The sequence below is a fragment of the Caretta caretta genome, chromosome 20, assembly GCF_965140235.1.
Source record: "Caretta caretta isolate rCarCar2 chromosome 20, rCarCar1.hap1, whole genome shotgun sequence".
Lineage (NCBI taxonomy): Eukaryota > Metazoa > Chordata > Testudines > Cheloniidae > Caretta > Caretta caretta.
In genome coordinates this window covers 22,952,411-22,967,166 of record NC_134225.1, presented here as the reverse complement: position 1 = coordinate 22,967,166, position 14,756 = coordinate 22,952,411, and the positions used below count along the sequence as shown (strand labels likewise).

At 64.9% G+C, this 14,756-nt stretch overlaps 1 protein-coding gene across 3 annotated transcripts; it reads right to left on the bottom strand.

Moving 5' to 3' along the window:
* Positions 1 to 1,191: 1,191 nt before the first annotated feature.
* On the bottom strand, positions 1,192 to 14,539 carry S1PR5 (sphingosine-1-phosphate receptor 5). 3 transcript variants are annotated; one of them, XM_075121478.1, is made up of 2 exons: positions 14,517 to 14,539; positions 1,192 to 3,238 (listed from the first exon to the last, which is right to left on the bottom strand). In XM_075121478.1, exon 2 carries the CDS (start codon positions 3,069 to 3,071, stop codon positions 1,914 to 1,916), a length of 1,158 nt encoding a protein of 385 aa, XP_074977579.1. In that variant the 5' UTR covers positions 3,072 to 3,238; positions 14,517 to 14,539; the 3' UTR covers positions 1,192 to 1,913. The 3 variants fall into 3 exon arrangements, with proteins under 3 accessions (XP_074977579.1, XP_074977578.1, XP_048687432.2); XM_075121477.1 differs by lacking the exon at positions 14,517 to 14,539 and adding an exon at positions 8,068 to 8,150; XM_048831475.2 differs by lacking the exon at positions 14,517 to 14,539 and adding an exon at positions 7,357 to 7,619.
* Positions 14,540 to 14,756: the final 217 nt, after the last annotated feature.

Here is a 14,756-nt window from a genome sequence, read left to right as displayed (position 1 = left end):
GGAGCGAAACCTCTGTCACCCGCCATTCGCTGCATTTCACACACCCCCCCCCAGGGGGCAGCTGGGAAGTGAGTGACCCCCACCCCTCTGACCACAGGGCTCCGCCTTGGTGCTGTTCCCCAGCTGGCCACCAGAGGGCGCTCAGAGCCCTGCTCCAGCTCAGAGAGCCCGGGCACGGGAGACTGGGGGACACTTTTGGGCCAGAGAGATGGGGGGGGGGGGAGAGAGAGTCCACTCAGACTGCTGCCCCCACCGGGCTCCCCCCACTCCTCCACTCTGCCAGTGGCTCTCAGTCCAGACCTGCAGCCCCCTGCTATCCCAGCCCGCCCCCCTCAGCTCAGCCACTGCCCCTCACCCCGATCCGCAGCCCCTCCGTCCTGCTGCCCAAGGAAGGTGTTTGAGCCCTGGGTCCACCCTGGCCAAGGGGCAGCCCTGGGCACCTGGGAACGGCCTGGGAGCCGGGCAGCACACAGGGCGAGTCCCAGGCAGCGGCTGGGTCGGGCTGAGCTGTGTCCCTGCCTCACCCCATCTGCCCTGGGGTTTAGAGGACCCCTGCTGCCCAGAAGCCTCCCTGGGATCCCCGAGAGGGGCAGGAGCAGCCTCTGGGGCTGATCCCGGGGGGTGGAAGGACACAAGTGCAAGGGGTTCCCACCCCACACATGGGGGCTCTCCTCCCCGATCCAAGACTCCCTCAGGGGCCTAGAAACACATGCCGCTGGGGAGCCATGGGGAGCCTTTCCCCACAGCCCCCAGCTGTGGCAAGGTCGGGATACAGCATGGAGCACCAGGTTCCATCTCCAAAGCAGAGCACGCAAGGAGAGATGGTTTCCTGAGGAAACGGCATTGTGTCCTGCCTCGGCTGCCCCCCACCCCTGTGCCGACCATGCCAGGGTCACTGCCTGGGCAATTCCCCCTTCTTCCCCCCGCCATGCTCAGCTGCTCCATGGGGTGACTTGGCCTCCGGGCCCCATTCAGATGCAGCCCACTGAGACCCAGCACACTGAGCTCACCCCCACACTGGATACCTAGTGCCCCTACCCCCACACTGGGGTGCCCCAAATCGTCGTACCCTCCCCCCCCGCAACAGAAACCAATTCACAGCTGCCCCCCGGGGACCTGGTGCCGTGGCTCTGCCCACACAGGAAGTGCCGGCAGGGAAGGGGTTAAGGGGGGCAGGACAGGACAGGGAGCTCCAAGGAAGCTTTTTATTACAAACTGTTAAAAAAATCAACAAGGCGCCCCTAGAGGCCTTAATTTACCACGAGTGAGGGGAGCGCAGGACCTGTCCAGAGAGCCCCCACGCAGCGCATGGGGGGCCAGTCTGTGCTGGGGATGGGGGGATCTAGGGTACTGGGTCACCGGAGTGGGAAGTGGGCTGTGCTGAGCCTCTGGGAGGGGGCACAGGGGTTGTAATCTGGTCTGTGCTGGCCACGGGGGGGGCCGCATGGGGCACAAGATCTGGGATGGGCTCTGCACCGGGGGGGTGTACTGGATCACTTGTGGGGGGATGGCAGCTTAGGGTGACCAGACAGCAAGCGTGAAAAACCAGGACAGGGGGTGGGAGGTAATAGGAGCCTATATGAGAAAAAGACCCAAAAAACCAGGACTGTCCCTATAAAATCAGGACGTCTGGTCGCCCTATGGCAGCTTGTCTGAGCCGATTTGGGCCCGCAGGTGTTAACACTGTGCGCCGTACAGATATGCTGCCCGGACCAGCAACGAGCTTCGTACAGACCAGGCCAGCAGGGGGCACCCCTGGGCTGCGGCCCTCTGGTGGGCACACTTGGCTCCCTGCGGGGGTCCCTCGCCTCCCAGGCAGCCAGGGCTCCAGCCATTCCAAGTCTCAGGGGGTGCCTGTCCCAGCTCTTCCCCCGGCCCATGCCGCGCTCCTACCCCGGTGGGGGGCAGAGGGCTCAGTCCCCGGCACTGGGCACCAGCACCTTGACGGGGGTGGGCGTCCCGTTGCCCGTGGACAGGCTGGTCTCGAGCCCCTCAGGCCGGTGGGACGAGCGCTCTGACTTGCTGGTGCTGCACTCCAGGATGGGGATCCCGAAGCGCTGGGCCGGGCCGTCCTCGGCTGGCCCCACCAGCAGGCAGCAGAGCAGCTTGAGGATGGCCCGGCGCATGTCCTTGCTGGTCAGCGTGTAGATGATGGGGTTGAGGAGGGAGTTGATCATGGCCAAGCCGAGGAAGTAGTCGGCCTTGTAGAGCACACCGCAGGCCTGAGCCTTGCACCACACATCCAGCAGCAGCAGCAGGAAGAGGGGCAGCCAGCAGGCCACAAAAGTCCCCACCACGATGGTGACCGTCTTGAGCAGGGCCATGTACTTCTGCGAGCGCTTCAGCATCCCTTTGCGCAGGCTGCCCAGCCGCGGGCTGTGGCCCTTGACCATGCGGAAGACGCGGGCGTAGAGCACCGTGATGGACACCAGGATGGCCAGGAAGACGGTGATGCAGAAGAGGATGTAGCTCTTGGAGAAGAGCGGCAGGACGGTGGAGCAGTCAGCCAGGCTGTCCAGGCAGTTCCAGCCCATGATGGGCAGCACCCCCAGCAGCACCGAAGTCGCCCAGGTGGCCCCCACCAGCAGGAACATGCGGCCCTTCTTGTCGCTGTGGTACAGCCTCATGCGGCTCATGGTGATGTGCCGCTCGATGGCGATGGCCAGCAGGCTGAAGACGGAGGCGGCCAGCGTGATGAAGACGCCCCCCTCCCGGAGGAACCACAGCAGTGGGGTGAGCTGGAGGGTGTTGGCGCCCGACATGGCGATATTGGCGGTGTAGGCCAGGCCGGCCAGCAGGTCCGACAGGGTCAGGTTGCCCAGTAGGTAGAACATGGGTGAGTGGAACTTCTTGTTCCTCCAGATGGCCAGCAGCACCACCAGGTTCTCCAGCACGATGAGGGCGCAGATGGCCAGGAACGCCACCGCATCAGCCTTCAGGCCGCCCTTGTACTTGCTGCTGGCCTGCAGCTTCCCCGTGTAGTTGTAATGCAGCGAGATCAGCTCGTTGTTGTGATACTCACGGTAGAGCCGGACCAGCCGGGCCGGGGACTCCGCCGTGATCAGCTCCATGCCGGTGGCTCCCGTGAGCGCTACATGGCGCGGCCCTGCCCACTCTGGCTCTCCAGCAGCGGGCGCTCGCCAGGCCCTGCTTGCCACGGGGGGTGCTGCTGAAGCAGTGCGGCTCAGTGGCGGGGGGCCGCTTGGGTGCAGGGCATCCTCAGCCGCCCAGGGGAGCCCTGCAAAGAGGGGCAGACGGACGTCAGGAGCCCTGGTGCCGTGTACCAGCCTCTGGGCGCCCAGGGGGCTGCGATCAAAGGGGTCAGAGCTCCACTTAGGGGCTGGTATTGGGGGGCTCCCCTGGATCACCCTGTGCTACCTCGCACACACCCAGCCCCCCAACACCCTGCACCCCCAGCCACATCCTCCCCCACCACTCACGCCTGCGCTTGGACATCACACAGACCACCGGGAATGCAAACCCCGCCCCCCCCGTGAACCCACCGACTTGTGAACCCAGCGCTGCTTCCCGCCGGGACACTCCCGCTCCATGCCCTGGGCCTTCGGCAGCCGCAAGAGCTGCCGATTCCCGGCTTTCTGCAGTGCGTCTGGGGCTGCGGGTGGCGCTGCCATCAGGAATCCCAGCGCAGGGCTCCCCGCTCCCCCGGCTGGCACTGCCCACTCCTCGCTCAGCATTGGTGCCCAGCCTCACCCGGCCCAGCTGCTTTGCAGCAACTGGTGCCCCCTCAGGCTAGCAGGGCGTGGGCCTCTCAATCTCCTGGGCATCGCTCTCTGATTGGCTCCCAGGTGGCTGGGAACAGATCAGCTGATGCCCTGTGCGAAATGAGGGGCACTGGAGTCTGGGGGTAGCTTTACCTGCAGGGGGGAGCCTGATCCAAAGCCCAGGAAGGCGAGGGAAAGGCCCCCCTCCCCCACCTGCAGAGCAGCTGAGGGGCCGTGTCTCAGCCCCAGGCCAGGTGGTTAAATACCAGACACTCCCGTCAAATACCCACCCGGGGGCAGCTCCCCGCAGCTGGGCTGGCAGACGCTGGGGCATGCCGGGCGCTGCTGGAGGAGCCATAGCCCTGCTCCCACTGGGGTCTAGCCCCATGGCACCAAGTGGGCGAGGGAGCCAGGACGTAGGGGGCAGAGCCGGTACCAAGTCCTCCCTCCCAGGGCCTCTTGCAGCAAAGCTGGGTGCTGGGTCACGGCCCTCATGGCCTGTCCATCCCTCCGGCCATCGCAGAGCCTGAAACAGCTCCCCTCCAGGCCCGGCTCCAGGCACCAGCAACGCAAGGCACGTGCTGGGGGGACACAATTCCAGGGGCGGCGTTCCGGGTGGGGTTCGTTTTCTTTCTTTTCTGGCTTGGGCAGTTGCGCTCTCGGAACTTGGGGCGGCAAATTTATTGCTTGGGGCGGCAAAAAACCTAGAGCCGGCCCTGCTCCCCTCCCTGCTTCCCTCAGCCCGCAGGGGGTGTCTGGGATGGGGCTTGTTCCCCCCCTCGAGACCTAAAATCTCCACAGCCCCTTTGTCACCTGCAGGGTTCAGCTAGTTTCTAATCACCCCCCACACACACACACACACACCCGCTGCAGCCTGGGCTGGGCCCGGCAAACAGAAGCTCCCGCAGAGTAACAGCAGCTGGCCCTGGGGGGGGGGAGGGGGGAGGACAGCCAGGACCAAGGGGCGAGCCAGCCTGGGATCCCGTTCTGTACAGAATGGCCTGGAGGGATTCATGGCGCGGCTGCGAATCCTCCAAGGAGCCAGAGCCTGACGGCGAGACGGGGCCGGGTCACTTGGGCTGGCTGGGCTGGCCAGGACAAGGGATGCGCAGAGAGCAGCTGCAGCTGGGAACGACTCCCCCTCCACATGCCCCATTTACCACCCCACCCCCGTCGCGCTGCATGGGGCAGGGACTGACTGTGAGTTTGCGCAGCACCCGGCACAATGGAGCCCTGATCTTGGTCAGGGTGTGGGCAGCGCCCGGGGTGACGGGGGCCCTGATCTCAGTCGGGGTCTGGGCAGCACCCGGAACAACAGGGGCCCTGATCTCGGTCAGGGTCTGGGCAGCGCCCGGCACAATGGGGCCCTGATTTTGGTCAGGGTCTGGGCAGCGCCTGGCATGAAGCGTCCCTGAACTCAGTCGGGGTCTGGGCAGCGCCTGGCATGAAGCGTCCCTGATCTTGGTTGGGGTCTGGGCAGCGCCTGGCATGAAGCATGTGATGAAGCGGGACTGTTCTTAATGTTTCCTCTGAATAGTGTGGGGGTGCCTCAGTTTCCCCTTTGCAGTTCTTAAGTATCTAGGTGGTGGGGTAAGGGTGTATGATCATTGCAGAGCCCTAGAGGGCATGTGTGTTCGTCACAAAGCATCCATGATCTCGGTCGGGGTCTGGGCAGTGCGTGGCACGATGGGGCCCTGATCTCGATCGGGGTCTGGGCAGCGCCTGGCACGAAGCGTCCCTGATCTCGGTCGGGGTCTGGGCAGCGCCTGGCACGAAGCGTCCCTGATCTCGGTCGGGGTCTGGGCAGAGTGTGGCATGACGGGGTCCTGATCTCAGCCAGGGTCTGGGCAGTGCGTGGCATGATGGGGCCCTGATCTTGGTTGGGGTCTAGGCAGCGCCAGGCAGGAAGTGTCCCTGATCTCGGTCAGGTTCTGGGGAGCGCCTGGCATGAAGCGTCCCTGATCTTGGTCGGGGTCTGGGCAGAGTGTGGCATGACGGGGTCCTGATCTCAGCCAGGGTCTGGGCAGTGCGTGGCACGATGGGGCCCTGATCTTGGTTGGGGTCTAGGCAGCGCCAGGCAGGAAGTATCCCTGATCTCGGTCGGGGTCTGGGCAGCGCCTGGCACGAAGCGTCCCTGATCTCGGTCGGGGTCTGGGCAGAGTGTGGCACAAAGCATCCCTGATCTCGGTCGGGGTCTGGGCAGAGTGTGGCATGACGGGGTCCTGATCTCAGCCAGGGTCTGGGCAGCGCCCGGCACAACAGGGCCCTGATCTCGGTCAGGATGTGGGTGGCGCCTGGCACAATGGGGGCCCTGATCTTGGTCAACATTTCCATCACCCAAACACTAACAATCACTTGTCCTCCCACAGCTCCGGCCTTTCCCCAGCGCGCTCTGGGAGATCCCCCTGCGGCGTCTCTCTGAACCCTGTAACTTATCGTTCGTCCGCAGCTTCCCAGAGCAGCAGCACAAAGCCAGGGCGTTTGGCAGCTCGGGGCGGGGGGGAATGGGAGCTGGACCCCAGCCCTTCTGGACTGGCTGCACCCCCAAAGCGCTGCACCCCGGCCCTGCCATGCCCTGCACAACAGGGCAGCCTCATGCCTCCTCAGGCTGGGGCAAGTCTGGAGGGCTGGGAAAGTTCCCAGGCTCCCTCTGAGCACTGGTCACTATGGGCATATGTGAGACCAGTGGGAGGGGAAGAGGGGGCTTCCCCCTCTTTGGCTCTCGGTAGCCAGACCTCGAGCCACAGACCCAGCACGGAGCTTGGGGGATGGGTGAGGGCTGGGTGTGACCCCCCACGGGGAGCATGGGGAGCCTGACCCGACCCAGAACTAAGTGATGCCCTGTCTCCCCACCCCCCAGAGCATATGCCTAGGTCACACTGGTACCTCGGGGGGCCAATGCCCTTGGGCTGGCGTGACTCCCGGTGACCTACACCCACAGGCAGGCTCTACACTAGGATCCAGGCTGGCGGGGGGAAAGCCCAGGCTGGGGGAGGGTCGGATGGCTCAGCGGGTCTGTGCTCTGCCCCCAGAGAGGGGCAGGTGGCAGAGATCCAGGGCCCATCCCCTGCCACCTCATGCCATCCTTGACACCAGGGCCCCATGGACACCACAAGGGGCCAGGCGGTGGGGAACAGACCCCAAGCTGTGCATGGACCCCAGGAGCTGTGTGCCAGGGACTGGGGGGGGGCATGCCCTGCATCTCCTCCGCCTTGCCCCCCAGCGTGGCGGCTGGGGGCACTCCCAGGGCGTTTCCGAAAGCAGCGAAGTGCGGGTGGGAGCATCGCAGGGGAGCTGCCCTTGGGCCCCCCAGGGTCGCACCGTGATTCTGCCCCATGGGGCCGGGACCCCCATTCCTGCGCACGCACACCCTGTGCATTAGGAGTCGGAGCACCCTGGTCCTGCTCTCCGACGGAGGGGCCCCGTGGACACCCCCCGATTTAATCCAGCTTTGAGCCCAGCGCCTTGTCCGCGTGGGGCAGGCGAATCCCCGCCCGCCTGGACCCCGCGGGACCCCAGCGCCGCGTTCCCCCCGCAAGGTCCACTCGGGACATTCCCGATCCCCGCCCGGGGGCTCCCCCGTGCAGGTCCCGCGAACACCAGCCCCGGGCAGGGGGCTCAGCCCAGCACTCACCGTCCGGCCGCGTCCCAGGCTGGGCTGCGGAGAAACGTGCCGGAGGAGCCCGGAGCCCGGAGCCTGGCCCGGTGCCTAGTCACGTGGGAACCTCCCGTTCCCCCCGCCCCCGCCCTGGCCGGGGGAGAGCAGCCTTCACCGGGGGGGGTCGGGGGATGCGACTCTGCGCTGCAAAGGGCGAGGAGCTGAGACAGAGGGCGGAGAGGTCTGCAGGGCAGAGCCGGGATTAGAACCCAGGCGTCCTGGCTCCCAGACCCCCCTATCTACCCACTAGATCCCACTGCCGCCCAGCGCTGGAGAGAGAACCCAGGAGTCCTGACTCCCAGCCCGCCCCTACCCACTAGATGCCACTCCCCTCCCAGGGCTGGGGAGAGAACCCAGGAGTCCTGACTCCCAGCCCCTCTCTCTACACACTAGATCCCATTCCCCTCCCAGTGCAGGGGAGAGAACCCAGGAGTCCTGGCTCTGAGCCCCCCATCTCCGAATGTCAGGACCCTTCCCCGTGGGAAGAGTGGCTGAGGCTGGGAACTGGTCTCCCTGGGGTGGGGCTGGGAGCAGGGCCCCCCATTGCTGGGGAATCATTTAGGACCGGGGGGAGGAAGCCTGGCCCCGGGCAGCGACGTTCGCCTCCGGCCACTCGGGCTAGCTCTGACCTCCGGGCAGCGAGGAAGAGGCTGGTACCTCACCCCCCCACCCCCCACACCCCCGGACCTGCCATTCGGAGCAGCTGGGAGGCCCAGCAGCCTGGCCTGGCTCCTCCGCATTCAGATGCTAATTCTGTCCCCGCGTGCCAGAGCCCCTGGCATGGCGCCACCCCACACTGCTTCGCGCTGACCCAGCGGCAGAGGGGCAGCCTGGGGCCCTGGCTGGGGGATGGCCTGGCACAGCCTAGAGCCGGCTGCAGGGGATGGGTAGTGCAGTGCTCCCTTCCAGGCCGCCCTCAAGCCTTCCGCTACCCAATGGCTGCATTGGGGGCAGGGGCCACAGGGGGGTGGGAAGGGGAGGGGACAGAGTCCCAGGGCATTCTGCGGGGTGGGGGGCCATGCAGCCTGGGTTGGCATTGGAGTGTCTGGGACCAGGTTGATGGGCGAGGGGTGACCGGCCAGCTAACGACAGGCAAAGCCCAAAGCCACAGGCAGCGCACCCACTGCTATCCCACCCCTAACCCCCAGCTCCGCCGGTGCCCCTCAACCCCAACCCACAGCCCCCCTGCTATCCCAGCCCTGCCCCCCCAGCTCTGCCAGTGTCCCTCAGCCCTGACCTGCAGCCCCCCTGCTATCCCAGCCCTGCCCCCCCAGCTCTGCCAGTGTCCCTCAGCCCTGACCTGCAGCCCCCCCACTGTCCCAGCCCTACCTCCTGAGCTCTGCTGGTGCCCCTCAACCCTGACCCACAGCCCCCCTGCTATCCCAGCCCAGGGCTGCCCTGAAGCTCTGCCAGGGATGACCTGCAGCCCCCACTATCCCAGCCCTGGGTTCTCCCTCCCGCAACAGCTCTGCTGGGGCCCCTCTATCTCAGCCGTGTTGTACCAGTTTTTGCCGTTTCCTCACTATCGCGGGTACCTAATTCACCTCCCCCAAGAGCCAGCGGATCAGAGTCCATGTGGGGGGCAGTCCCAGCTTGGGGGTCCTGGGTCTGGGGCGCTGCTAGCTGCAGGTTAGGGATGCTCCACCGGTTCCATGTGCATTCGGCTGGCACTGCCCGGCTGGGAGGAACAATACCCAGTTCAGGCGGACAGAAGGGGCAATGGCCGTGCCTAATGCAGACACAATAGGGATGGGTCCCGCAGGGTGAATCCTCCAGGAGCACTGGAAGACAGCTCAGCCTGGCACCACTGTGCTCCCCGTGCCAGGGTGTCTGGGCCCCTGCTAGAAGCCTGGGGTGGGAAAGGAGGCTCAGACAGGAGCCTGGGGTCAGAGGATTTCAATGCACCACTGGGATAGGGTGTCTCACCACTCCCTGGTCATGAAGGCACAAGCAGGGGTAGTGACAGGAGCCAGAGCATAGTCAGGAACCACCACGCCCAGTGCTGGGGAATGCAGCCCCTGCGGCCCATCTGTCCCACCCCAGAGGCAGCTGCATCTTCGGGTGAAGGGCCCTGTATCAATAGCCTCCATGTCCCACCCCAGAGGCAGCTGCATCTCAGCACCTGGCAAGGGGTCCCTGACTCGATCTCACCTTCCCAACCCCACAAGTGCAGGTGCATTTTGCTGTCACCCCCCCATCCCACAGCACTGTCTGCCTCTCACCCTCTAGCCCTCAACCCCAGCCACTTCTTCCTATGCCCCCGACTCCTGCTCTGCCTCCCAGAGGGCCCACCAGTCCCCTCCCCCAGCCACGTTCCCTGGAGATGTAGCAACAGCTGCCGGGGCAATGGGAGCTGCTAGTGTAGGCAGGTGGGAAGATGCCAGGGGCTGCCAGGATTCGCCTATTTGGGAGCAGCCGTCCACAGTCCCGTCTGCCCCATCCCCTCCCACCCAGTGGGATGCACCCAGGGCTCAGGCATGGGGGTGATGCAGCAAGGATTGGGGGCTGAGCTGGATGGGGGGGTCCCTCGGGCTCCCCAAGTCCATTGACTTCTGTCTCCCGAGCCCAGGTGCCAGGCTGCATTCCATGCCAGACAGCCCCAGGTGCTAAGGTTCACCCAGCCGGGTGCCAAGGTTCACCCAGCCAGAGGTGACCGGTTCCAGGCAGGGAACAGGGCGATGTGGGGTCCACAGGACAGAAATGAAAGTCTGGGGCGAGGCCTCAGGGCTGGGCAGGATGGGGAGAAATGGGGGGCAATGGCCCCCAACCCTAATACTCCCTTACTGCTTCCATTGGGGGGGGCAGAGACGCCTGACCTCTGTGTCTGCCAGGGCTTGGGGGGAGCTGTTTGATCCCTGAGCTCCAGCACTGTGCCTGCAGGGTCTCTGCAGTGCAGCACCTTCTTCCCTGGCCCCCCAGGGCTGGGCACCACGCTTCCTCCTGGGTTCCCAATGGGCTGGTGCGAACAGACCCTCCCGCCCGTCTGGGGGAATCTGCCCCCCGCATGCCCTCCTATGGGGATGCACACAGTGCCCCCCACCCCCCTGCACTGCAGCCAGGGCACTATCCCTGCAGAATCGGCCCCCCGCTGCGCTGTCTGGCACCCAGCCCTTATGTTCAACCGGTTCATCCACCGCGGCCCCTAGAGTCTGTCTCCTCCCTGCCAGGCAAGCCCCGACCCGCTCCCTCGGGTGCAAGCACCCAGCCCTTCCCACCTCAGCTGCCCTGCTGGGCTTGTGGAGTCTGGCTTATTGGGTTGAGGCTGGGGGTCAGGACTCCTGGGTTCTATCCCTGGCTCTGGGAGGGGAGCGGTGCCTAGAGGGTCAGTGCAGGGGGGCTGGGAGCCAGGACTCCTGGGTTCTACCCCTGGCTCTGGGAGTGCAGGGGGGTACAATGGCGTGATCCCATAGGAACACGGGCAGAGGCCCCGAGCTGCCGGGGAGGCAGCCCGACCTGCAGTGCTGGGACGTGGGAACAGCCTGGGGCACAGGCAGCTGCTCAAGCACCGACAACCTGGCTGCTGAGCTAACAGCACCCAGGGCTGCTCCCCAGCTCCCCGCACAGCAGCCCAGCCCTGCCCCAGCACATCCTGGGGCTGTGGGAAGTGGAGCCACGCCACCCTCAGGGCAGCCTGCTCCAGCAGCACTGATGGAGGGGCCGTTCACCCTGAAACCTAACGGTGCTTATTAAAGGGCAACCTTGTTCACTCTTTCTGGGAGCGGGGGTGATATCTAGTGGTTAGTGCAGTGGAGGCTGGGAACCAGGACTCCTGGTTTCTACCCCAGCTCTGGGTGGGGAGTGGGGTCTAGTGGGTAGGAGCAGGATGGAGGGAGGGAGGGGAGCCAGGACTCCTGAGTTCTATGTCTAGTTCTCCTACTGGTCTGCTCTGTGGCCACACCCTGTGCCTCAGTTTCCCTCTGTACAATGGGGGCAGTGCTGCTGTTCCACCGCTGGGGGCTGGGAGGATCACTGTGCTTCAGGATCCCAGGCTGCGGGGCTCCAGTGGACGTTCGCTCAGTGCACCCTGGGGTGTTCATTAGATGAGGAGATGTTGGGAATGAAACCCGCATGGGTCAGGGCGGGGGCAGATACCTGGGACTGAATGTCCCCTGCCCTGATTCCAGCCTGTCTCTCCACTCCCGCTGCCCAAGCCCCAGCACCGTCCCACGCAAATCCAGCACTGTGCACATTGCTAGAAATCTGGGGGGATGACCCCCATCCCCAGCCTGCACACACCCTGGCCAAGATCAGGGCCCCTGTTGTGCCAGGCACTGCCCGGACCCCAAACGAGATCAGGGACCCCTTTTGCCAGGCACCGCCCAGACCCCGACCGAGATCAGGGCCCCATTGTGCCAGGCGTTGCCCAGACCCTGACCGAGATCAGGGCCCCATTGTGCCAGGCGTTGCCCAGACCCTGACCGAGAGCAGGGCCCCCTTGTGCCAGGCGCTGCCCAGACCCTGACCGAGAGCAGGGCCCCCTTGTGCCAGGCGCTGCCCAGACCCTGACCGAGATCTGGCCCTCTGTTGTGCCTCGTGCTGCCCAGCTCACAGCCTAACTGGACAAAGGTGGAAAGAGAGGCCCAGCGAGGGGCCATGACTTGCCCAGGACCAGCCCCCAGGTGCCTGAATCCCAGTGCAGCAGCCTCCCCGTGGATCACAAACCACCTCCCAACACCACCTGGCCCAGGCCAAAGCCACCGGGGCGGCAGCGCATGGCCGGGGCCTGATCCCATCCCACAGGGTCGCACTTGAGAGGGGATTAGAGAGACACAGACAAACTCTGCAGAGGAAATCGGCAACGGCAGAGAGAGCAGGGATTTAGCCCCTCCATTGCAGCCACCCCACTCTACCCCCCCGGCCTGGAACAACCGGCTGCCGTCCTGCCCCCATAAGGCGAAATGCAAACCCGGCTGGGTAGAGCTGATTAAACCCGGAGCCAGGGTTCTGTGGTTGGGGACGCTGTGTGGGCTTGTCCCCCATTCCCTGCTCTCCCAGCACGGCTATGCGACCCCACGACTGCCCCTCGGGGAGGTCCCAGCTCTGGGGTGAAGCCCTGCTGGCTCAGAGCGGGGCAGCCAGCCAGGACCACCAGGCAAGTGTCCAGACGAGCAGCTCCCCACAAGGGAGGGACGGGCTGGGCCCGGCTTGGGGCTGGGGGAGGCAGGGTGACCGGAGCAGAGCAGGCTGCACGGGGTGTGGGGGTGGGAAATGAGATTGGGAGGAGGATCTGCAGAGTCCCCTGAAACCGCCGCTGCCCTGGGCCTTCCCCCCTGGCTGGGGGCTGCCCCCTCTCCACGCATGATGTCCTGGGGGCGGGCGAGGCGTATTGCTCTGCTTTTCTTCATCCTCACCCACCTGCCTCCACCCAGTTTCCTTTGCCAGCTGCCCCAGCCCTTCCCGCGGTCCCTAGTATGCCACTATTGCCCCCAAGTAGGGCGCTGGGCCGCGGGCTGAGTCCAGAACCCCGGGGATTAGCCCTCTGGCAGCCACGGATTCAGATGTGAGTTTTGCCATTTTTGCCCCTCACTTCCTGTGAGGCGCTCCTGGCTCATCCCTGTGCCCATCTGCATGGCGCTTTGAGATCCTCGGGCACAGGAGGGGCAGGGCAATTCCAAGGCCTCGGGCAGGTCTGTTCTCCACACCCCACCGGCCTGGCGCTTTGCTGCTGTTTCTCAGCTGGCAGCAGCCAAGTGGTGTTTGTGGCAGGCAGCAGAGCCCACGCGCTGAGTCATGGAGAGGGAAACGCTCACCCAACCTGCTGAGCCAGCAGCTCTGTGCAGCGTGCGCCCCCGGGGCACGTGTCAGCCGCAGGAGGGACCACTGGCCCCACTGCCAGGCTGTGCCCGAGGGCCTGGGGATTTCGGATCCAGTGGCTCCAAACCGCGCTCGGAGAGATGCTGCCACGCTCGTGTTTGGGGCGCTAACGGGCTGTGGGGCAGCCCCTGGAGAGTCGGGGTGTGGGGGGAGAGCCCAGTGATTTAGGGCTGATCAGCCTGAGCCAGAAGGCTCTGGGGCTCCCAGGGCCAGCCCCGGGAAGGGCCCGTGGGGATCAGAAGGGGCTTCACCCCATCACCATACTCCTGGCCTCCCTCCTGGTCATTCCTGCCAACCCCAGCCACTGCTTCCTCCTGGGGCTGCTGGGAGTGTGTTGGGCAGACATGGGGGGGGGATATCATGAGGGGGGGATGATTCCTTGGGAGCTGAGGGCCCCCCCAGCCAAGGGTGAGCTCCCACCCCTCACATCCTGCCCTTAGTGCTCAGCTGCCCCTGCCCTGGTGCATCCCGCCTCAAGCCTCCTTCTCCAGGACTCAGACCGAGCCGGCCCCGGGTTCTGACCTGGGCCAGGAGGCTGAGGGTCCCTGGGATCTCCCTTGTGCTCCTCGCGCCCCTGGTTTCCCCTCGCATCTGAAAGACACTGCCCCCTTGCAGCACAGCCCCCCTTGCAGCACAGCACCCCTGGCCCCAGGCTGGAGGAGTGGGGGCAGCGCTGACTCCAAGGGGAGAGAGCCCCCCGCTGAGCCACCCCCGACTCCCTGCAGCACAGCGCCCCCTCGCATTGTGCTGGAGCAACGCCCTAGACGGGAGAGCGCCCCTGCCAAGTCACCCCCGCCATTCCCTGCTCCTGGCACGCTGCTCCCCAGGCATCGGCACTGACTGGGGGGGGGAGTGCCCCCTCCTGAGTTGCCCACATAACTCCCTGCAGCCCAGCGCCTCCAGCACCTCTTTGGCTTTAGATCCTTCTGCATTTGAAGGTTGAAGGAAAGGGACCTTCCACGCTGTTTGCTGGTGTACTACGGTAGCACCCCCACCACCGCACTGTGTGGGCGCTGTACATTATTTATTGGGTGAATTACAGTAGCACCGAGGCTCAAGGCCTGTTGTGCCAGGGGCTGTACGAACGTCCGTTTGGTCTCATTTCTGATCCACTTCGTTTCTCTGCACACAGGATAAAAGCCTCTGTCTCCGTGGGGAGCTGCTGTTTGTCTTTTGAAAACACAGCCCCCAGATCCCAAACGCAGCCTTGCACAGTGTGGTGCGGTGTCCCACCGCCGCCGCCCTCAAATCAGCTTGTTCCACACACCCCAGCTCCCCAGGGATGGAACATTGGCAAGGAATTAAACAGGGCCCCATCCTACCTTTCAATTCGGAGGAGGCTCGTCCCCACCAGATGAGCTCCCAAAGCCTTGGGACCACAAAATAAAGGGAGATGAAACACGAGCAGCTCCCCTCATGCTCCAGAGGGGCTGTGGGTTGAGATTCAGCATTTTTCCAACACTTGGACACAGTCTCTTTGCTTTGGGAAGCCTGTGGTTTGTTGGTTTTGTAAATTATAAAGTTTTCTCCTGGCTAAAAGGGCCAGCGCTGAAACAGAAACA